The 24,485-nt window shown below is 44.4% G+C and overlaps 1 protein-coding gene across 2 annotated transcripts in view; it reads left to right on the forward strand.

Moving 5' to 3' along the window:
- The first annotated feature begins 209 nt into the window (after positions 1 to 209).
- The window catches only part of LOC123771975 (uncharacterized), a 387,132-nt gene continuing 362,856 nt past the window's right edge, over positions 210 to 24,485 (forward strand). Inside the window, exon 1 of one of the 2 annotated variants that reach the window (XM_045764833.2) lies at positions 210 to 812. In XM_045764833.2, the coding sequence (XP_045620789.1) occupies positions 797 to 812 (16 nt within the window). In that variant the 5' untranslated portion in view covers positions 210 to 796. The remainder of the gene's footprint in view (positions 813 to 24,485) is intronic. The other variant, XM_045764835.2, reaches the window with a different exon arrangement.

Genomic DNA, 24,485 nt, shown 5'->3' on the forward strand with positions numbered 1-24,485 from the left:
ACTAAAGCTTATAAGACACGTTAACAGAAAAGAACCCGGTTACTGGCCCAAGCTGGCCGTAACATATTTGAATCTGAATTTGACCATTGGAAATGTAGTGACCTAAGTATCCCCCAACAACACAGCGGAGTTCAGAGAAAACGGCAGAAGAGCGAGAGAGAGAGAGAGAGACAACCGACCAGCAGTAGAACAACAAGCGGTCGATGAGCAACTCTTTCGCACCCTCTTTGGGTTTGTACAGTTAGAGAATGTGTGTGTGGACCAGAGACTTGTGTTTATATAACCTTTGTCTGGTGGATATTAGGGCACTAAAGAGGAGTCATTACTTGCAGCCATCTGCCATAGATATCGATATCTCATCCTAATTCTGGCAATTGGCTTTACAAGAGGCTTTACTAGTGGCTCTACAATAATATAGAACTTCAGGTCTGTACTCTAATAAACCCAATGTGCCTTCTTGTATATAAATAAATATACAAATTACAATGTCACACTGTCTAGTGGATGTTTTATGCTGCCCGTACATATAATTCTCGGTTCTAAAGATGCCATAGCCCTTTATACTCATGCTTTTCGGCCTTTCTGTGTCTTGGAAGATGAGAAAAAAGAAGCCACCGCGTAATTATATATGAAAAGGTTCAAATATATACAAACTTGTTTCTGAACGAATTTTGTGTGTGTGTACGGAACCGACAGTATGCGAAACGGTTATATACGATTTGACCAGTCCCCGTGGAGGAACTTTGAGGCAACAGAGGCGTCATAACACAGCAGCAACGGCTCCACCATCACTGACATGGCTACACACTCCAGTGAGTATAACACCTATAATAATAATCATAATGCAGAGAAAGATATATATACTAACGTGATGTATCAATGAGAAAATCCGTAGGAGCCGTGATAAGGATTCGAACTTATGCGCTGGGTATTCCCATGGTTTTCTCAATAATAATGATAATAATTTTTATTGAATCAAAAGTAAACATATATAGGTTATAAAAAGATTGTGTCAATCATGGGTCCTTTGAATCATGGGTAGGGCAGGTACAAGGTTTCTAAGGAAGGTACAGGTGCCTAGGTAAAGTTTACCTGAGGGGTCCATATATTGACCTTGGCTAGGACAGTTAAATGGTAGCTTGTCAAGGATTTTGCCCCTGATGATTTTGCCGAGCTGGATTTTGAAGTTCAGCAGAGTTTTGGCATTTAAGTCTTCGGTGCGTAGATAATTCCATGCATTTATAACCCTGTGGGTGAAAAAGATTCTCCTGTTTTCATTCCTACATTGTAGCTTGTTGAGCTTGAAACCGTTACTCCTTGTTTGTTACATCTGATCTTTTGAAGAAATTGTCTCGATCAACATCCTCCAAACTGTTCAGTATTTTAAAAGTTTTGACGAGATTAGCCCTGTCATGCTTGGTTCAGTGTTGTTAGCCTTGTGATCTATGTCATTCCTACTTTTTTTTTTTAAATAAACTTAACATTATCCAATTTAACCTGACATAATCCAGCCTAGCCTATTGTAACAATCTGAACAAATTATAGCACCACCTAACCTAAAGGCAGCCTTATGCATCCCTACCCAGCCTAACCTAAACCAGCCTAACCCAGTCAAACCTAATCTACCCTAAACCATCATAATCTGAAAAACAGGATTGAAAACAGAAGATGCTTTTTAAACTCGTGGAACTGCCTGCCCTTAGTAGCCATAAATGCCAAAACTATTTCATTTTAATTGTTATATTTTTTATTTATATATACAAGAGTTCTTATATTCTTGTCCAGTCACTAGCACACACAGCATTTTGGGCAAGTCCCTATTCCAAATTTTTCCTGGTATATGACCCCACCACATCATTTAATGACCAGGGATCCATTTTACTGCTGGGTAAACAGAGGCTACAGTTTAGGATTGGTGCCTCACGGTTCGTCTAATTACCACAAGCTACCACAAGCTACACAAGCTTCACAAAGCTTCCTGGCAATACGTTAGTAATGAATAAATATGATATATTTACTCATTATAATGTTGGTGCTGAATGTACAACACAAAAAAACATAATTTTAATCTGAAAAAGTATCTTTTTATAAAGAAATTAGATGAAAATAAAAAGCTGGTGACGCCTAATCAAGTCGACAATCCAAGCTTTGGTTAGGTTAGGTTAGGTTAGGTTAGGTTAGGATAGGATAGGATAGGTTAGGTTAGGTTAGGTTAGGTTAGGTTAGGTCTGCCTAACCTAACATATCATATTTAGTCATTACTAACATATTGCCAGGAAGCTTTGTGAAGCTTGTGTAGCTTGTGGTAATTAGACGGACCCGCGCCTCAGTAAATCCTCCCCAGCCAGGATACGAACCTAGGCCAAAGCGCTCTCCAAATGCCAGGCAAGTGTCCTACCACTTTTCCATGGGGACTCGATCTGGAGAAAATTATTAGGACAAATGGAACCTTTATTTTAAATGAACCAAATTATTAGGGGAATGTAACAAGCCACTGGCTTCTAGTCCTCATAAAGGTAACTAGTGTGGTAGTGTCTTGTCAGGTAAATTCAGATAATTCGGGTAAAACCTAAACAAGCTTAACCCACCCTAAACCAGCATAACTGAAACAAACTTGACTTAACTCAGCCAAACATAACTCAGTGCAACAAAGTAAGAGGTGAATTGTTGTAAGAGAGTAACCCCAGTCCACAAATGTGGTGGTTTCACTGATGTCAACAATTACAGACCTGGTTGATACCTGGTTGATGGGGTTCTGGGAGTTCTTCTACTCCCCAAGCCCGGCCCGAGGCCAGGCTTGACTTGTGAGAGTTTGGTCCACTAGGCTGTTGCTTGGAGCGGCCCGCAGGCCCACATACCCACCACAGCCCGGTTGGTCCGGCACTCCTTGGAGGAATAAATCTAGTTTCCTCTTGAAGATGTCCACGGTTGTTCCGGCAATATTTCTTATGCTATATCAATTCTGCCAACCTTGTCAAAAATATTTGAAAAGCTAATCTACAAGCAGCTTTACTCATATCTAGCCAAACTCAATATACTTAGTTCTTGCCAATATGGTTTCAGACCCAATAAAAGCACTAACGATGCACTTATTAGTATGATTAACTTGATACATACAGCTCTTGATTAAAATGAGTTTCTTGTTGGGTTATTTGTGGACCTACGTAAGGCTTTTAACACTGTCAACCACCAAAACCCTCTTCTTAAATTACATCATTATGGAGTCAGAGGTCACTCCCTGCAATACCTTCAGTCTTACCTTATTAACAGTGTGGGGGTTTTCTTTTTTTCTTTCACGACTGCAATGCGTACGTCGCCAATGTACATGTGGCAGACGCTTCACGAAGCTGTCGGAATTAGCAGAATAGAAAATACGAGAGCAACCGTACAGGGCCTGGGAGCAAGGTCGAGTTAGAGTCCTTGAGGGTCTCTTCTCAGACTAGCCTCACCTGGTCCTGCTCCATGTTGATCGTTGGAATCTCCTCAATGATTTAACACTTTAAGGGACTCCTAGGGTCCTCATCACATTTATAGTTTAGTGATTATAGGCAACTCGGTGTGGAAGACACTTAGAGCTGAAGGCTTGAGTTATATTGGCAGTATTCAGAAGTGGTTCTACGGAAACACCGCATAAAGCTTAACAGTAGATTATTTACTAACTTAACCACTAATACACAGGGTGCTTGATTTACTTCAGATTGGCGTCAGCAAAGCTATGGTTATATTAGCGAGACTCTTGACGTCTGGCTAAACAACTCGTATCCACTCGTGGAGAAACACCTAACTTAACACAGTTGACAGCCAATCATTAACACGGCAACCTAACTGCCGGTATGCAAAGGGATCACAAGAGTTCCAACCGGATACTCGGTATTGATGATATGCAATAAATCACAACTACACTGTCAATGGGACAGGTAATAACATGCACAATAATAGTCACACACAATACTAAATGTGTGGTGTATGTGAAGCTCACATTCACAGACTAGTGAAATGCAGTGATACCACACAGATAAACACACATTCACCGTCGATTCACCTATAACCTGTGACAGGTATGAAAAGGTGAGAACTGGTTGATCCCTCAGATCAACACAGACACAATAAAACAATGACAAGATCTTGTACTTACAGATAGGGTACCATTCCTTACTCACTCACTCACTCAGGCACATTTATACAAGCACTCGTAGGTGGCCTGACAGCTGGTTTCGCTCGTAGACACGGAGGGTACTTGCAGTAGGGCGTGCTGTATGCTTAACAGACAGACACACGCACACACACTGGCACAGGTGATGAGTAAGGTGGTGACGTCACATAGTAGTGACGGCGGCGGCGGGCGCCTCGAGGTACTGAGGTACATGCTCGGGATGAGTGGCGGCTGGCGGCGGCTGTGGTACCATGCAGGTACACTTGTGGTAAAGTCACACATAGGTTACTTAGGCGGCGGCACTGCCTTAGTTCACTCTAAGTCACTCAACGATCTTTGTCACCAGGGGTTACCTGATACCAGTCTGTTTCGCTCTGGAGATTTGTCACTTTAGGCTTCTGAACAATATATTCACACTCGTGATTCTGGGCGAGTGTGTAGTATATCATAGAGACGCTGAGTTAACTTGACGGTGAGGAATAGACAGTGTTCTTCTATCTATTGGCCATTAGACAGAACAGGACACGTCCTCTATGCAAGAGATCCCTCACAAGAATGGGTTTTGCCTGAAGCTCAGGGCATCTCGTGGGGCACACACAACACAAGGGGATTACAATTTGACCAATAGCATTGCAGCAAATGGGCGGGAACCAATCATATTAGCTTGTTCGATGAGCAGTAGCAGGAGTGACGTCATGAACACATCACAACCACGTCATAGCTGTTATTCACCATCGCGCCGGTTGACCCCAGAGGTCAGACGCTGCTAGCGTCTCCCCTCTCCCACGCTGCACCGCCGATGTACTCACTGACCCTTTGGAGTGGCAAGTATGCTTAACTCCCTGTATCTTCTTCCTGCTTGGACATACGGCGGCCTCCGTATTATAAAAGTGTTCCTGGTTAAGTGGGCAATTTCCTGACTAACAGAACCCAATGTGTAATAGTCAACAAAATAAAATCCAGCCCATCAACCGTGAAGAGCTCAGTCCCCCAGGGTACTGTGCTTGCTCCAGTACTTTTTCTCATCCTCATATCGGACATAGACAAGAACACAACCTATAGCACTGTATCATCCTTTGCAGATGACACTAGGATTTTCATGAGAGTTGGCAACATAGAGGACACGGCAAACCTCCAATCAGATGTAAATCAGGTCTTTCTATGGGCTACGGAAAATAATATGGTGTTTAACGACGATAAGTTCCATGTCATGTGCTATGGAAAAAATGAAAATATAAAAATGGAAACCACGTACAAAACTCAGTCAGATCATAACATAGAACAAAAAGGCAATATAAAGGATTTGGGTGTACTGATGTCGGAAGACCTTAACTTCAAAGAACACAATAAAGTAGCTGTCACAACTGCAAAAAAAATGGAAGGTTGGATAACAAGAACCTTTCACACTAGAGATGCTATACCGATGATGATATTTTTCAAGACGCTAGTGCTCTGTAGAGTTGAGTACTGCTGCACATTGACGGCCCCTTTCAAAGCTGGAGAAATTGCTGACCTGGGGAGCGTGCAGAGATCCTTTACTACTAGAATCCACTCAGTAAAACATCTAAACTATTGGGACCGACTAAAGAGCCTAAATCTGTATTCTCTTGAGTGCAGGTGGGAGAGATACATAATAATTTACATGTGGAATATATTAGAGGGGTTCATCCCAAACGTGTTCACAGAAATAACTTCACATGAGACCAGAAGACATGGCAGGATGTGCGGAATACCCCCGTTGAAGAGCAGAGGTGCAACAGGTACTCTGAGAGTACCTGTTCTTCCACTACACACAAGGGGCATAACTGGCCACCCCCTCACAGTATTCAAGAGAAAACTGAATAAGCGCCTCCAAAGGATACCTGATCAACCAGGCTGTGATTCATACGTTAGGCTGTGAGCAGCCGTGTCAAACAGCCTGGTTGACCAGTCCAGCAACGAGGAGGCCAGGTCGACGATTGGGCCGCCGGTATGCTAAGCCCCAGAACCACTTCATGGTAACTTCAAGGAAACATGGCACCGGTGTGGATATTTATCAACATATTCACCTCAGGGTTCCCATGGCCCTGGGGCATGCTTGGATTTTTTTTCAAAATGGCGGATGATCACTGGAACCCTCATGCATCCATTTCGTACCCCACGTCACCCGCACCAGTTTTGAATAGTACGCTATACCTATGAGAACCTTAAGGTGCGTTTACGCTATACCGATGAGAACCCTAAGGCATGTTGCATATCACCCGTCTTCACCCGGTGGTATGGGACTTCCTTTTCTTTTTGTCTTTTCAAAGGTATTCTGCGCTTTTTATTGACGTGGTCTTGTCCTCTCGTGGAGGTTTGGGACTGTCGGCTTAACACATCCTGCCACCTTGTCTCATGTCAAAATGAAATATATAATTGTCAAAAAATTGTCAACAAATAAATATATAATTGCTATTATTTAGCGATGACAATATTAAAGATGACCCCTAACTGTGATATAAATAACCAGGGTTGTGATAATAGCAGGATTGTTGTAATAATTAGCGCTGTGGGATGAGTGATGCTGAGAGACGGAGGGAGACAGCATCGTTTACTGACTGTGTGGCCACCTGTTATTGTCTGCATTCACCATACCAGCTTAGTGGTTCTCTGTGGTGAACATAAATGTAGATACTTATATATAATGTGTGTATTAGTGTAATAACAGCAAAAGGATTATGCTGGGAGGAGCCATTTGGGTGACGGAGGTGATGTCGTCTGCATGATTTGTCTAGCTGTTTAGAGGGTGGCCACTATGCTCTTTGGACACTACAAGCTTAGGTGTACAGTTATGGTGCATACAACATGTAGATACTTATATATAATCTGTGTATATAGGGTAATAACACTACAAACAGTATTGTTGGGGGAGAAATTTTAGTGCGTGTGACCTTGAATGAGTGAGGGAGCCGCCAGCTGACTGTGTGTATAGTGACGACTCCTAGTGCCTGAACTAACTTTATCAGCTTAGCTGTACAGTTGTGGTGAACAAAATATATACATACTTATATATAACGTCTGTATATAGTGTCATAACACCACAAACGGTATTGTTGGGGGAGAAAGTTTAGGGCGTGTGGCCTTGACTGAGTGAGGCAGCCGCTAGCTGACTGTGTGTATAGCGACGCCTCTTAGTGCCTAAACTAACTATATCTGCTTAGTTGTACACTTGTGGTGAACAGAACATGTTGATTCTTATATATAACGTCTGTATATTTTGAATAAAACGTAAAACAGGATGGTGGGAGGAAAAAGTGGGCGAGTGAGGCGTTGTTGAGGGAGTGGCAGCGAGTGGCTGGCTGGTGTGAGGCGGTCACTCATCGTTGCTTTTCGACTCTCAGTACCAACTTAGTGGTTCGTTATGGTGAAGAAAACATGCAGATACTTATATATAGCCTGTGTATAGAGTGTAATAGCAACAAAACTATTTGTTTATTGTTTTGTGAACATAATAATTGAATCACTAATATGTACACCATACTTTTGAGTATAGCAATTATTAACCACTTTTATTATATAAATATATTACATTACACACTATTGAATAATATTACTGCAAAAAAACTAAAAAAAAAATCAGAGACATAGATATAATTAAGTGATAATATCTTTGTGGTAACTCCCACCTGTCAGTGCGGGTGACGCTGACCGGCTCTGACGACCGCTCTGTCAATGCCCACTTTTTGCCAGACTTCCTCGGTCAATTGCGCCCAAAATATGGCACCTATGATTTTTTTTCCCTGTGCTCAGGGAACACATATTAACATTTTAAGAAGACAAAATAATTTTTTAGAATTTTTTTTTTCTTGCGCACAGGAGTGTAAATGTCCTCAGGACCCCTGAGCAGTGGAAGGGTTAAGCAAGCTGTCTCGGGCAGTGTTTGCCTCCGGCCTGCTCATGCGTTGCCTGAGCCATCCTGGTTTTTGGATGGAGTGCTCTCGTTTCTGTCTTCGCCTTGGTTTGTTGTGGCCCCTTCCGTTCAGGTTTGTTTTTCCTATGCTTTTTCTTGTTTGTTTGCAGCGGTCTCTTTCTCTTCGGGTGAAGATTGAGTCAGGAAGGGTCCTTGGGTTGATGCTTGGTTGGTCAGGCCGGAGGTGCAAAGTGTGTTGTGTTTGGTTGCGGCCCTCTGCCGTTCTTTGCACGCTACGGCTTCTGAGTCCAGAGACACGCTTTTGGTTGATCCGGTTCTGTCCTCTCGTTTGTCTGTTTTTCTTCATTTTTCACCAGAATAGGGATTTGTTTTGGGGCGCTCAACTTTATGGATGCCTGTCCCGGTCAATTCCAGATATAGAATGTTCCAAAATAACATGTGCATTTCTCTAGGCCATTGCTCATCGTGCCTCTCTGAGGGGGACCAGGTAATGGCTTGTGGTCCCGGTAGGCCTAGAACTCCACTCACATTTACTGATGCCAAAAGTTAGGGTATCCTGATGCGCCTGACAGCTGAGTGAACAGCACTTCGGATTCATAGCCCAGAGATTCCGGGTTTGATCCCCGGTGGAGGTGGAAACAAATGGGCAAAAATGTTTCTTTTTACCCTGATGCACCTGTTACCTAGCAGTAAATAGGTACCTGGTAGTTAGACAGCTGCTACGGGCTGCTTCCTGAGGATGTGTAACAAAAAGGAGGCTTGGTCTAGGACCAAGTTGTGGGGATGCTAAGCCCCGAAATCATCTCAAGATAGATAGATACTTATCAGCCTGGATAGCTCCGGGGAGCCTCCGGGACTCGCCAAGAAAATGGCGTTTCATTACATTCATCTGTGTTTTTTTTTGCAGTAATATTATTCAATAGTGTGTAGTGTGATATATTTATATAATAAAATGTATGAATTATTGATTTAATACGTATGGTCGTTAACCCTTAACCCTTCAATTGCGCATCCCATCATATGATGCTTTGCCCAACTTGCAGTAAATTGCACATCGTATCATATGATACGCTGGCATACCGCGCACGATTTGAAAGGCCCGCGGGGTATAGGGGGTCCCCATACGCTGGCCAGGGGCTATTGTAAACAGCCGCCATTTTGAAAAAAAATCCAGCTCACGCTACCATCGCTTGGGAGGCCTCAGTTACCCAGCAGCCACCATGTCGAGCACACGGCCGAACGCTTCCCGGGCACGCCCCACGCAATCACTCACCCAAGAGCAAATAACCAGTGAATTATTTTCCGATGGTGAGGTAAGTGACTTTGATGACTCTGATATTGATAAAGACTACACACAATTGACCGATGTTGATAGCACGGACAGTGAATATGAGATACAGCCGCCTCCCATGGCGAGACCTATACCCTCACCCTTGCCGCCTCAGCCAGCGTCTACCCCAATTCTCCCTCGGCCACACAGTTCCTGTGATTATTTAGTCTGAGGATATTTTCGGTGACGAGTCAGATGAAGGTGACTTTTTCTGGTTTTAGTGAAGTGGAATCAGAACATAGTGTTACCGAGCCTGGTGCCAGTACCAGTGGTGTTACTGGGCGAGATTTTGTCGCGTCAGCAGCGTCTCGCCCAGCCAAGTGCCACCGCATGGAACAACATGTGGCATCAAGAGCCTCATGTTCACGTGCAGGTAGCGGCCGTAGACGGGCTTCAGCTCCTGGTCCACGGGGTGCTTCGCTTCCTTGCCGTAGTGCCTCTGCTGCGACCCCTGCGTCTCGCAGCACACCAGGTGTATTAGTATGGAGTGATGGTGCTGGTTTTATTCCACGAATTCCTGCCTTTGACAATACAGACGTTGGGATTACAGATCTTTTCCCTAATAATGGTGAAGATATAAGTGAATGTGATTATTTTACCGCATTCTATGATGAGCCGCTCATGGAATATATTGTACAGCAAATGAACCTTCATGCGGCTCATCTCATTAGAAAAGAGATAACAGAATTTTCACGCTTGCAACGTTGGAAAAACACCAATATAGGTGAAATGTATGTGTTTCTTGCAATATGTATGTTGATGAAACACTTTGTCAAACATGCTTTCACAGATTACTGGAGCAAAGATCTGACTATTCCAACACCTTTCTTCAGGAAATATATGTCCAGAGACAGATTTCAGATGCTCCTCAGGTGTGTGCATTTTGCAACTAATGAGGACCGGACTGAGGAGGATAGACTTTGGCGAGTGAGGCACTATATGAATGAGGTGATTGGAAAATTCAGAGATTTTTACGTACCTGCACAGAAGCTGGTGATTGATGAATCCTTTATACTATTGAAAGGACGTGTTTCATTCAAACAGTATATTCCCTCCAAATGGAACAGATTTGGCTTGAAATTCTTTGTACTGTGTGACTGTAATTACCTAAGTGTAATTACCTAAGTGTCGTTACAGGATGAGAGCTACGCTCGTGGTGTCCCGTCTTCCCAGCACTCTTTGTCATATAACGACTCATAGACCGGCTTTTTAATCCCCTCGAACATGCCGGTGCAGGAATGCCGAGCGGCTAGCTGGTGACGTCATTGACCATTAGCAATGTCTGTGCAGGGTCACTGAGCCAACGAAATTTGGGGATGACTGGAGGCGGCCGTTTAATCCCCTTGAGAGAAAATGGCAGGGACCATAGAGGGACTTGTAGAAAACCCAGGGTGCGTAGACTGGCTCCTGAAAAACAAAAAACGCACGGTCTATGTCGTACTTCAAGTTCGTGAAACTAGGGGTGCGTAGACAGACCCTGGAAAAAAAAAAAAAAAACGGCCGGTCTAAAAGTTGAAAATAGCCCTGCGACGTAGAGCGGCAGTCGGAAAAAACAAAACGGCCGGTCTAAAAGTTGAAAATAACCCTGCGACGTAGAGCGGCAGTTGAAAAAAAAAAAAACGGCCGGTCTAAAGTTGAAAATAACCCTGCGACGTAGAGCGGCAGTCGAAAAAAAACAAAATTGCCGGTCTAAAAGTTGAAAATAACCCTGCGACGTAGAGTGGCAGTCGAAAAAAACAAAATTGCCGCTCTATGGGGCCATTTACACTACTTTACACATACTGACGGTCTTGGCCTCCACCACCTTCTCACTTAACTTGTTCCAACCGTCTACCACTCTATTTGCGAAGGTGAATTTTCTTATATTTCTTGGGCATCTGTGTTTAGCTAGTTTAAATCTATGACCTCTTGTTCTTGAAATTCCAGGTCTCAGGAAGTCTTCCCTGTCGATTTTATCAATTCCTGTAACTATTTTGTATGTAGTGATCATATCACCTCTTTTTCTTCTGTCTTCTAGTTTTGGCATATTTAATGCTTCTAACCTCTCCTCGTAGCTCTTGCCCTTCAGTTCTGGGAGCCACTTAGTAGCATGTCTTTGCACCTTTTCCAGTTTGTTGATGTGCTTCTTAAGATATGGGCACCACACAACAGCTGCATATTCTAGCTTTGGCCTAACAAAAGTCATGAACAATTTCTTTAGTATATCGCCATCCATGTATTTAAATGCAATTCTGAAGTTAGAAAGCATAGCATAGGCTCCTTGCACAATATTCTTTATGTGGTCCTCAGGTGATAGTTTTCTATCTAGAACCACTCCTAGATCTCTTTCTTTATCAGAATTCTTTAAAGATTTCTCACATAATATATAGGTTGTGTGGGGTCTATGTTCTCCTATTCCACATTCCATAACATGACATTTATTAACATTAAATTCCATTTGCCAAGTGGTGCTCCATATACTTATTTTGTCCAGGTCTTCTTGAAGGGCATGACAGTCATCTAAATTTCTTATCCTTCCTATTATCTTAGCATCATCAGCAAACATGTTCATATAATTCTGTATACCAACTGGTAGATCATTTATGTAGACAATAAACATCACTGGTGCAAGAACTGAACCCTGTGGTACTCCACTTGTGACATTTCTCCATTCCGATACATTGCCTCTGATTACTGCCCTCATTTTTCTATCAGTCAGAAAATTTTTCATCCATGATAGAAGCTTACCTGTCACCCCTCCAATATTTTCCAGTTTCCAGAACAACCTCTTATGTGGAACTCTGTCGAAAGCCTTTTTTTAGGTCCAAATAGATGTAGTCAACCCAACCATCTCTTTCCTGTAATATCTCTGTGGCTCGATCATAGAAACTGAGTAAATTCGATACACAGGTTCTTCCAGATCGAAAACCATACTGTCTGTCTGATATTATATAATTTCTCTCTAGGTGTTCTACCCATTTAGTTTTGATTAGTTTTTCCAACACTTTCACTATTACACTTGTCAATGATACAGGTCTATAATTGAGGGGGTCTTCCCTGCTGCCACTTTTGTAGATTGGAACTATGTTAGCCTGTATCCACACGTCTGCTACGATTCCTGTACACAGGGATGCCTGAAAGATCAGGTGAAGTGGAATGCTGAGCTCAGATGCACATTCTCTCAGAACCCATGGTGAAATGCCATCTGGGCCAGCTGCTTTGTTCTTACCGAGCTCCTTGAGCATTTTTTCCACTTCGTCTCTAGACACCTCTATGTGTTCTATGTTGTTCTCTGGAATTCTTATTGTATCTGGTTCCCTAAAGATTTCATTTTGTACAAACACACTTTGGAACTTTTCGTTTAGTGTTTCACACATTTCCTTTTCATCTTCCGTGAATCTATTTCCCATTTTCAACCTCTGAATATTATCCTTTACCTGCAATTTGTTGTTTATGAATTTATAGAATAGACCTGGTTCTGTTTTACATTTGTCCGCAATCCCTTTTTCAAAATTTCTTTCTGCCTCTCTCCTCACTGCCGTGTAGTTGTTTCTCGCATCTTTGTATCGCTGGTATGTTTGGGGGTTCGGCCTCTTCCTGTATTGATTCCATTTTTGTGTCTTTCGGTCTCTAGCCCTCTCGCAATTTCTATTGAACCAATCCTGTTTCCTAGTTCTGCATCTCTGTTTTGGTATAAATTTTTTTGTGCCTTTATCATATATTTCACAAAACTTGCCATACATCTCATTCACTTCCTTGCCTAGCATCAAGTCTGTCCAATTATACTCACTAAAAAAATTTCTAAGGTCACCATAATGTCCTCTCCTGAAGTCTGGTTTTTCAACTGCTTCAACCTCCTTATTTTCTTCCAGCTTATAACGCATTGCATACTTTATTCCCAAAAAGACATGGTCACTTTTACCCAAGGGAGGAAGGTACTGAATGTCAAATATCTCTTCCTCCTTCCTGGTAAATATCAAATCTAGCATGGAGGGAACGTCCCCTTCCCTCATCCTCGTAGCTTGTTTAACATGTTGATACAAGAATGTTTCCAGGATGAGGTCTACAAATTTACAGGTCCAAAAATCTTCTGTTTTAGCTTCATATGCTTCCCAGTCTATGGATTTCAAGTTGAAGTCACCGACTATCAACAGTCGTGATCTATCGTTATCCGCTCTCGCTATAATCTCTCTCATTATTGTTATAAGACCTTCACGTTTACTATCTAGCTCCTCCTTTGACCATGTGCTGCTTGGCGGTGGACTATATGCATTTATCATCATTAGTTTATCATCCTCATAGCAGATCTCTAGTGCTATTATGTCAACTTCTTGTGGATTGGCAGTCATTATTTCCTTCACCTTTAGGTGTTCTTTTACCAGCACAGCAACGCCACCGCCTTTCCTAATTTTTCTGTCCCGTCTCCAAATTGAGTAGCCCCTTGGGAATATGACCTCATTTAAAATTACATCTTCAAGTTTTGTCTCCGTGAGTGCAACAATGTCTGGTGTCTGCAGCTGTATTACATCACTTAACTCCAGTATCTTCGATCTCACTCCATCTATGTTGGTGTATGCAATCTTCAGGAACTTGTTCCCCCTCTCCTTATTCTTCACTCCCCCTCTCTCTATTGATTTTGTTGGTTTGCCTTTATGTACCACTTTACTGGTTTGCCTACCCCTATCACTTTGTAGAAAAAAGAATTTATTTCTTCTTCATTCCTGCTCTCATTTAAATGTTTTGCCTCGGCGAGGTTCAGTTTCAGCTTCTCTCTATCTTCTTTTGAAAGATCTCGTCTTAACGACCACCCTTTCCCATCCTCATCCCTTTGCAATTTTCTAGCATTCCTTAGTACTTCTTCCATCTGTTTGGCACCGTTTAGGGTGATCCTCAAAGGTCGATCTTTCCCTTTTACGTACCTGCCTATTCTCCTGTAGTCGCACACATTCTCTCTGTTTGTAAGACCTTCCACGAGGCCAACAATTTTATCTACTACTTTAGCTTCTTCTACAGCTCTTTCTGACCTAGATGTTATCGCCTTTTCTTTGCAGCCAAAAATGATCAGGGACTTACTCCGATCAACTGTGTTTTGCACCAACTTCGGGTTAGATGCCAATTCTTTCCTCACTTCTAGCCTAATGTTTGTTTTATCTTGGTTGCTGCAGTGTTTGACTTCCTTTACTGCTGCTTCTATTTTTTCCTTCTCCTTGGCCACTTGTGCATAAGTGAGTTGCATATCTTTCTTGCACTGTTCTATTCCCTGTGTAACTTCCTCCATCTGTGCTGACAAAAGCTGTTTCTCCTGTTGAATTTCCTTGCCTAACCTATTGTAGTCATTTATGTTTAAATTTACTTTAACATCTTCCAAAGCTATTTTTAAGAGTTTATTTTCTTCTTCCATGGCTTTGCAATTTGTTTCCAATTGATTCTTATCCTTGCGCAAGTCTTTCACTAAACCCTCAAGACATAAAACTTTGCTATTCAAATGGTCATTACTTTCTTTCAATTTACTAATTATTTCTACATGAGAGTTCACTATAGTATCTAAATTTACCAACTTGTTATGTAGACTACTAATATCAATGCTTTCTTCATTGAATCCCTCAAAATCAAGCTCTGTTTTGTTTTTCCCCTTGCCAGTGGCCATCTTGAATGTTCTTCTCTGCACTGTAAACACTAGGGCAACTTTTTCTCATCCAATTTTTCACTTCCCTTAGCACTTTCCTGTTATCTCACCTATTTTTCAAGAGCACTATACCTTTATGTTCTCTGGGACACCACTCACTACCATCAACCTGTACTACAATACTTAGGATTGTTGAAATATGCTGGAGCTCCTCTGCTGCAAGTGTTGACCCTAGGGGTGTCACCTTTTGTGTGTGAAATGTTTTTATCCTGTGAAACAGGATACGTGTTACACATGATTCTGTATTCAGCTAGCGATGTAGACATTCCCGGTAACGACGAACATGGTTTCTCTAGTAGTGTGATGAAGTCGCTGATGGCACCATGAATGAACAAGGGCCACATCCTATACACAGATAATTACTATACAAGTCCATTGCTAGCTAAGTTCTTGATTGAAAATAGAACCGGGTTGGTTGGCACAGTAAAGCCACGAAGAAGGGAAATGCCAGTGTTTGTCGGTGGACTTGCAGTTGGTGAGTGCCAGGTACGGAAATGTGATGAAATACTCTCAGTACGGTGGAAAGACAAGAGAGAAGTGAACCTGCTGACAACCGTTCATGATGGTACAATGTTGAACAGTGGCAAGGTGCACTGTGTAACGAGAGAACCAGTATATAAGCCAGATTGTGTTCTTGACTACAATATCAACATGCGTTTGATTGATAAGGCTGACATGATGATTGGCACTATCGAGTGTGTGCAGAAAACATTGAGGTAGACGAAAAGTGTTTTTCCATCTTGTTGACATGAGCATGTTGAACTGCTATAATTTGTACCTTGTGAAAACTGGACATAAACCTGTTTTCCGTTCATTTGCTTTTACACTTGCAACACAGTTATTAGCAAAGTTTTGTCAAGAAGTCCTTGGCATACGAAGATCAATCATGAACCCAGTGTTACAGCATGATGCAACACCCAGGCTCGCTCACATGGATGCCTTTCAGCAACACAGACTAAAGAATTTGCCAGCAGGTGGAAAGCGTGCAATAGGCCAACGTGCATGTGTAGTATGTAAAACAACGTAACGAAGAGAGCAAAAACGTAAAATGGTGCAAACATGGTGTGAAGGCTGTGGAGTTGCATTGTGTACTGTCGACTGCACTACAGAGCACCACTTGGTTTCCGAACTTTAGTTATCTGAAACTTCCAGTTTCCCGATTGGGGTTGGGGAGTCATGCTACCCGAACAAAGTTCGGGTAGGAAGGGGTCCGCCAAGCGTCACGCCGGCTTGTGGTGGTGGGTGGGCGATGGTCCAGTTTGCCCACTGTGACTTCACAGATTCACGGCCTATTATTCCGATTATTTTGAATTGCCATAAGGCTGGAATGTTCATTCTGTGCTTTTGTTTTACATATCTGCACAATCAAGAAACATCTGTGCACCATGTTGGCTCCAAATGCACCCATTGCGTCAGTGATGGCTGACTGGTGGGTGGATGGACGATGGAGTTTAGGTGGGAGGCAGTATGAATGAGGGGGGGGGGGGGAGAATCAGTGAGAGAGGGGGGGAGAGAGATGCTAGGAGGGAGGGGGAGGTAGGGAGAGATGTTAGGAGGTAGGGAGAGATGCTAAGAGGGAGGGGGAGGTAGGGAGAGATGCTAGGAGGTAGGCAGGAAGGGATGGAAGTAGTAGTGAGAATTAGGGAGGGAAAGGCAGGCTGGCAGGCACAGGCAGGCAGGCACAGGCAGGCAGACAGGCAGGCAGGCACAGGCAGGCAGGCTAGCTTGCAGGCAGGGAGTGAGTGGTAGTCACGCGGTTGAACCGCGTGACCTTGAGAGATGGGATGTAGGGGGGCGGGTGGTTTGTTGGTGGTGGGGGTGAGACCGGCTCATTCCCGAAGATAAGCCTAACACACACATCCCGTTAGCATGATGGCAGGGAGGGAGGCAGGCTGGCTGGAAAGGAAGCAGGCTGGCAGGCTGGGAAGGAGGCAGGCAGGCAGGCTGGGAAGGAGGCAGGCTGGGAAGGAGGCAGGCTGGCAGGCTGGGAAGGAGGCAGGCTGGCAGGCAGGGAAGGAGGCAGGCTGGCAGGCTGGGAAGGAGGCAGGCTGGCAGGCAGGGAAGGAGGCAGGCTGGGAAGGAAGCAGGCTGGCAGGCTGGGAAGGAGGCAGGCAGGCAGGCTGGGAAGGAGGCAGGCAGGCAGGCTGGGAAGGAAGCAGGCTGGCAGGCTGGGAAGGAAGCAGGCTGGCAGGCTGGGAAGGAGGCAGGCTGGGAAGGAAGCAGGCTGGCAGGCTGGGAAGGAGGCAGGCTGGGAAGGAGGCAGGCAGGCAGGCAGGCTGGGAAGGAGGCAGGCTGGGAAGGAGGCAGGCTGGGAAGGAGGCAGGCTGGGAAGGAAGCAGGCTGGCAGGCTGGGAAGGAGGCAGGCAGGCAGGCTGGGAAGGAGGCAGGCTGGGAAGGAAGCAGGCTGGCAGGCTGGGAAGGAGGCAGGCAGGCAGGCTGGGAAGGAGGCAGGCAGGCAGGCTGGGAAGGAGGCAGGCAGGCAGGCTGGGAAGGAGGCAGGCTGGGAAGGAAGCAGGCTGGCAGGCTGGGAAGGAGGCAGGCTGGGAAGGAGGCAGGCTGGGAAGGAGGCAGGCAGGCAGGCAGGAAGCGATATATGGGTGTTGAAGTGAGCCGTGAACCACGTGACCTTTGAGAGAGTGTGTGTGTGTGTGTGTGTATGGGTTTGGGGTGGGGGGTGGGGGTGGTGTGTCGGTGGTGGGGGGAGAGGGGGAGGTGTGTCGGTGGTGGGGGGAGAGGGGGAGGTGTGTCTGTGGTGGGGGGAGAGGGGGAGGTGTGTCGGTGGTGGGGGGAGAGGGGGAGGTGTGTCGGTGGTGGGGGGAGAGGGGGAGGTGTGTCGGTGGTGGGGGAGGGACCGGCTGACTCCGTAAGCCTAACCACACTCCACAGACCTGTGACCCGGCCAGATTTGTTTCTTAAATGTACAGTACATCATCGTATATTTTAGGCAGGATGTTCCTGCAGGCTGGCAGGAAACATCCAGAGGATGTTTGCCAGACGTCTTAATAATCAGTTAGGAACAATTAAGGACTTTTATAAAGCGGATCAGGACTTCACTTATTGATGAGTACAAACAAAACACGGTCGCATTTACGCCATGAACCTGACGATTTTTTTCCCTAGAGTTTTTTTCATAAATTTTTCGGAAAAATTTCTTTTTACATTTCTAGTTTATTTTTTCCCCTCTATTTCTCGTATACGAACTTACATGTTAACCGACGGGTCTCGTCCCCAAGGGGTTCGGAAACCAAGTGGCGCTCTGTACCACACACTCCAAGACTTCTACATGTGCAATAATAGTGCAAAAACCTGTACATAGTGTGTGCTAGTGTGTACGTATAAAAAAATGAACATTGTGATTACTGTACATAATATAATGCCGTAATGGAAAACGTTTATGTACGCATGTGTATACTCGATGTGTGCAACATATATTGACAATATCTGTCAAGTGACATTATGTGCAACATAATTAGTGACTAATATTGCAAAAAATACATGCCTAGACACTGTAAACAATGACGCGAAAATAAATTCGTGGCAACTGTGGCTCCTTGAAGAGTGCGCGACGCCTCCGGGACGCACAGTGCATGAGCGAACATGCAAACTGTGACGTCATCATCCATCTTCTCGGCTCAATTACATCGCCGGTAAGTACAATTGATTTTTTTTTATATTTTTCCCGTGATCAGGGAACACAACTTAACAGGTTAGGAAGAAAACATTTTTTTTTTTTTTTTTTTTTTGCGCCTGTGGGTGTCAATCAGAATATAGCCATGCGCCATTTAAGGATTAAACTGCGCATGGCATATATATACGCCCTGAGTAACATGTCCCACCATGCGCATGGCGTATATATATACGCCCAAGGGTGCCAGGCCCGATTCAAATGGCCCGCGGCTACACAGGGTTCACATTAGCTTCCTCAGGGCTCTTGTAAACAGACGCCATTTTTTTGTTAAATCGTGGGCAATATTCTCAGGTGTGAGAGGCACAGTACTGTTGGAGCAACCAAGGCTGGCGCACGCAGCATGAGCGAACAGCATTGCTGTTCAGCTTGTGACCACAGCATCCCCGAAAAATGTCAAAATAAATATATAATTGCTATTATTTAGCGATGACAATATTAAAGACGACCCCTGACTGTGATATAAATAACCAGGGTTGTGATAATAGCAGGATTGTTGTAATAATTAGTGCTGTGGGACGAGTGATGCTGAGAGACGGAGGGAGATAGCATCGTTTACTGTGTGGCCACCTGTTATTGTCTGCATTCACCATACCAGCTCAGTGGTTCTCTATGGTGAACACAAATGTAGATACAGAGCACCACTTGGTTTCCAAACTTTAGTTATCCGAAACTTCCAGTTTCCCAATTGGGGTTGGGGAGTCATGCTACACGAACAAAGTTCGGGTAGGAAGCGGTCCGCCAAGTGTCGTGCCGGCCCGTGGTGATGGGTGGGAGATGGTCCAGTTTGCCGCCTTCTACCCTGTGATTTCACAGATTCACGGCCTCTTATTCCTATTATTTTGATTTGTCACGAGGCTGGAGAGTTCATTCTGTAATTTTGTTTTACATATTTGCACAATCAAGAAACATCAGTGCACCATGTCGGCTCCAAATGCACGCATTGCGTCAGTTATTGCTGACTGGTGGGTGGATGGGGGAGCTTAGATGGAAGGCAGTATGAGAGAGAGAGGGGGAGAATTAGAGAGAGAGAGGGAGAATTAGTGAGAAAGGGAGGGGGAGGTTGGCAGGAAGGAAGTAGTGAGGGGGGATGGAAGAATTAGGGAGGGAGAGAAAGGCAGGCAAGCAGGCTGGCAGGCTGGCAGGGATTGGCACAGGCAGGCAGGCAGAGAGGCTAGCTGGCTGTCAGGCAGGCAGGCTAGCAGGCAGGCAGGCTGGCAGGCAGGCAGAGAGGCTAGCTGGCTGTCAGGCAGGCAGGCTAGCAGGCAGGCAGGCTGGCAGGCAGGCAGGCTGGCAGGCAGGTTAGCAGGAAGACTGGCTGGCTGGCAGGCAGGCAGGCAGGCAGGCAGGCAGGCTAGCAGGCAGGCTAGCAGGCAGGCAGACAGGCTGGCAGGCAGACTGGCTGGCAGGCAGGCAGGCTGGCAGGCAGGCAGGCAGGCAGACAGGCTGGCAGGCAGGCAGACAGGCTGGCAGGCAGACTGGCTGGCAGGCAGGCAGGCTGGCAGGCAGACTGGCTGGCAGGCAGGCAGGCAGGCAGGCTAGCAGGCAGGCAGGCAGGCTGCCTGACTGCCTTTCCCTCCCTCCCTAATTCTCCCATTCTCCCTCCTAGCATCTCTTCCTACCTTCCCCTCCCTCCCTCCCTTTCTCACTAATTCTCCCCCTCTCCCACTATTTCTCCTCTCTCACTAATTCTCCCCCCCCCCCCTCTCTGTTGGTGGAGTGGTGAGGGAGGCAGTAAGGAAGGATTTGCTGACCAGGCGATGGTTGCCAAACTTATTGCACATATTGTATTACAAATTTTAATCTTAGTTGTAAAATATTTGTGCCAAAATGTTAATTTTCATATATTAATATACATTATTAATCATTAACATGTTATATGGTTTCCTATTTATTAATTAAACAAATATAGTTTTATTTATGAATTATGCACAGTTGGCATCTGTGAGCAGGCGCTGACAGACATGTCCGCCTCTACATAGCCTCCACCCCGTTAGTAGTTCCCGACCCCGTTAGTAGCTCCCCCTCCTCCATAGCCTGCTGTTCTCATGTTATGAGGAAGGCAGTGAGGGAGGGTTGGCAGGCATTGAGGGGGAGAGGCAATAAGGCATTGAGGGGGAGAGGCAGTGAGGCATTGAGGGGGAGAGGCAGTGAGGCATTGAGGGGGAGAGGCAGTGAGGGGGAGATGCAGTGAGAGAGAGAAGCAGTAAGGGAGGGAAGGGTGGGGGTGAGTGAATGCAATTACACAATGAACTTTATTTCATTTGTTGCATTTATGCTATGAATCTGTCGATTTTTTCCCTTAGAATGTTTTGTTAAATTTAAAAAAAATTCTCTGTCCATTTTCCTCCATTTCTCGTTGACGAACTTACACGATAACCGACAGATCTCGTCCCCAAGGGGTTCGGAAACCAAGTGGTGCTCTGTACTTATATATAATGTGTGTATTAGTGTAATAACAGCAAAAGGATTATGCTGGGAGGAGCCATTTGGGTGACGGAGGGGACGTCGTCTGTATGATTTGTCTGGCTGTGCAGAGGGTGGCTACCATGCTCTTTGGGCACTCTACAAGCTTAGGTGTGCAGTTACGGTGCATACAACATGTAGATACTTATATATAATATGTGTATACAAGGGGGGGGGGGTACCTAGGTTTAAGAGTTTAATCCGTTCCTGGAGACAGCTCGTATTCCGAAGCTAATTTCCCCATAAGAAATAATGGGAAATGAATTAATTTGGCCCTGACTACCCCAAAAACCCCACATCAAACTAAATTTTTATACCTAATTCATCTAAATAAACCTACAAAACTATGTTCAAGTTATTACTTACCTTGCTGGAAGATGGAAGATGGTGAGGAGGGAGGAGAAGAGGTGTTACTGTTTGGAAATGGAGTCCCCTTCCATTATAACATCAGGCAGTGAGGTCTTCACTGGTGTGCACACTCTGGCACGTTTTGCCTGAGTACCACTAAGACTTGCTTGTCTTACTAAGAATCTGTCTAAAGACACTTGTTTTTCCCGACATTTTAACACTTGTCTGTAGTAAGACATCACATCGTCATTTAAAAGGTCAATGCAACGGCCTACTACAGCTTTATCTGGGCGAGTTTTTTCAACAAAACTTTGCAATTCTTCCCATACTTTACACATTTTCCTAACACTTTAGCGTTATCACGGCGCTCAAGAGCATTACCACTTTTTGTGTTGAGGTTGCACAGCGGACTCGCTCACGAGTCACGAGAAAAAATATTTCTATAAACTCTATTTGTTATGAGATCGACTTTGGGATAGTTTGAAAATGTCCGCCATGAAATTTCCGTGTTCTCTAATAGGCGCATAGTCTATTTGGGAGAACGGCGTAGCATTGCACCATCGAGGTAAGACCATTGTATTGTTAAAACGACAAGTGTAATCGACGTAGTTTTTTATTTGGTGCCGGTCTAACGCATCCTTGTGTGACATTTTATACTAATTTTCTTATAGAACATTCTATTGCAAACACACTGGTACAAAAATGAAATACGTAAATCGAAAATTAATGTCAGGACAGTGAAAAGAGTATGCACTTTTCAGTGTTGCCACTCGATCGCCCAAAACGCAGCACTATTTTCTTAGGTTAAACCTTACCACTGGCTTTCTTGGGACCCATGGTGAGATATATAATATCTTTTATGGTCAAATGACCAAAAATCCAACAAAACACTGAAAATCCGGGTGAAGAATTTACGTGGGATACTCACTGGGTGCGAGGCACTGGTAAACTGAGGGGTGAGAGGCGATGATCGCCATACCACCACGCGCTAGGTCGGCCTGTACGCATATCAACAAACTCACCTTCCGAGGTAACCCTCGCCTTCTGAGACACATTTTCCGAGGAAATCCTGCTCGTATTCCGAAAAACTCGTATACAGGGACACTCGTATTCCGAGGTACCACTGTATAGTGTAATAACACTGCAAACAGTATTGTTGGGGGAGAAAGTTTAGTGCGTGTGACCTTGAATGAGTGAGGGAGCCGCCAGCCAACTGTGTGTATAGCGACGATTCTTAGTGCCTGAACTAACTATATCAGCTTAGCTGTACAGTTGTGATGAACAAAACATATAAATAGTTATATATAACGTCTGTATATAGTGTCATAACACCACAAACGGTATTGTTGGGGGAGAAAGTTTAGTGCGTGTGGCATTGAGTGAGTGAGGCAGCCTCCAGCTGTGTGTATAGCGACGACTCTTAGTGCCTGAGCTAACTATATCAGCTTAGCTGTACAGTTGTGATGAACAAAACATATTCATACTTATATATAGCGTCTGTATATAGTGTCATAACACCACAAACGGTATTGTTGAGGGAGAAAGTTTAGGGCGTGTGGCCTTGACTGAGTGAGGCAGCCGCTAGCTGACTATGTGTATAGCGACGGCTCTTAGTGCCTAAACTTACTATATCTGCTTAGTTGTACACTTGTGGTGAACAAAACATGTATTTTCTTATATATAACGTCTGTATATTGTGAATAAAATATAAAACAGGATGGTGGGAGGAAAAAGTGGGCGAGTGAGGTGTTGTTGAGGGAGTGGCAATGAGTGGGTTGCTGGTGTGTGGCGGTAACTCCTCGGTGCTTTTCGACTCTCAATACCAACTTAGTGGTTCGTTATGGTGAACAAAACATGCAGATACTTATATATAACCTGTGTATAGAGTGTAATAGCAGCAAAACTGTTTGTTTATTGTTTTATAAACATAATAATTGAATCACTAATATGCACACAGCAACAGGTACTCTGAGAGAGAACTCTATCAACATCAGAGGTCCGAGACTGTTCAATACGCTTCCACTACACATAAGGGGCATAACTGGCCGACCCCTCACAGTGTTCAAGAGAGAACTGGATAAGCACCTCCAAAGGATACCTGATCAACCAGGCTGTGACTCATACGTCAGGCTGCGAGCAGCCGCGTCTAACAGCCTGGTTGATCAGTCCAGCAACCAGGAGGCCTGGTCGATGACCGGGCCGCGGGGACACTAAGCCCCGGAAGCACCTCAAGGTAACCTCAAGGTAACTATACTTTTGAGTATAGCGATTATTCACCACTTTTATTATATACATATATATTACAATACGCATTATTGAATAATATTACTGCAAAAAAACTAAGAAAAAATCAATCAGAGACAGAAATAATTAAGTGATAATATCTTTGTGACAACTCCTATCAGTCAGCGCGGGTGATGCTGGCCAGCTCTGACGACCGCTCTGTCAACGCCCACTTTTTGCCAGAATTCCTCGGTCAATTGCGCCCCAAAATATGTCACCTACGATTTTTTTTTTCCCGTGCTCAGGGGACACAAATTAACATGTTTAGAAGGGGTGTAAATGTCCTCAGGACCCCTGAGCAGTGGAAGGGTTAAATCGAGTGGATACGAATTATCGTAACCACTCGACTTAACGGCCTATATGGGGCTGTACCCTGGTCATTATTTCCGGAGCTCCGGTATTTCCAAAGTCAAGTCTGGTCGGGTAATTTTTCAAGTAACATTCAGGTAGGATATATTTTATACAGTATCAACTCAATTTAACGGCCTATATAGGGCTGTACCCTGGTCGTTATTTCCGGAGCTCCGGTATTTCGGAAGATAAGATGTCGGTAATTTTTCAAGTAACATTCAGGTAGGATATACTTTATATTGTACTGTATAACAAGTGAACCACACACCAAGTGAACCATATTAACCAAACACCTCCCTCCCTCCAAATGTC

This window comes from Procambarus clarkii, chromosome 38, assembly GCF_040958095.1.
Source record: "Procambarus clarkii isolate CNS0578487 chromosome 38, FALCON_Pclarkii_2.0, whole genome shotgun sequence".
Lineage (NCBI taxonomy): Eukaryota > Metazoa > Arthropoda > Malacostraca > Decapoda > Cambaridae > Procambarus > Procambarus clarkii.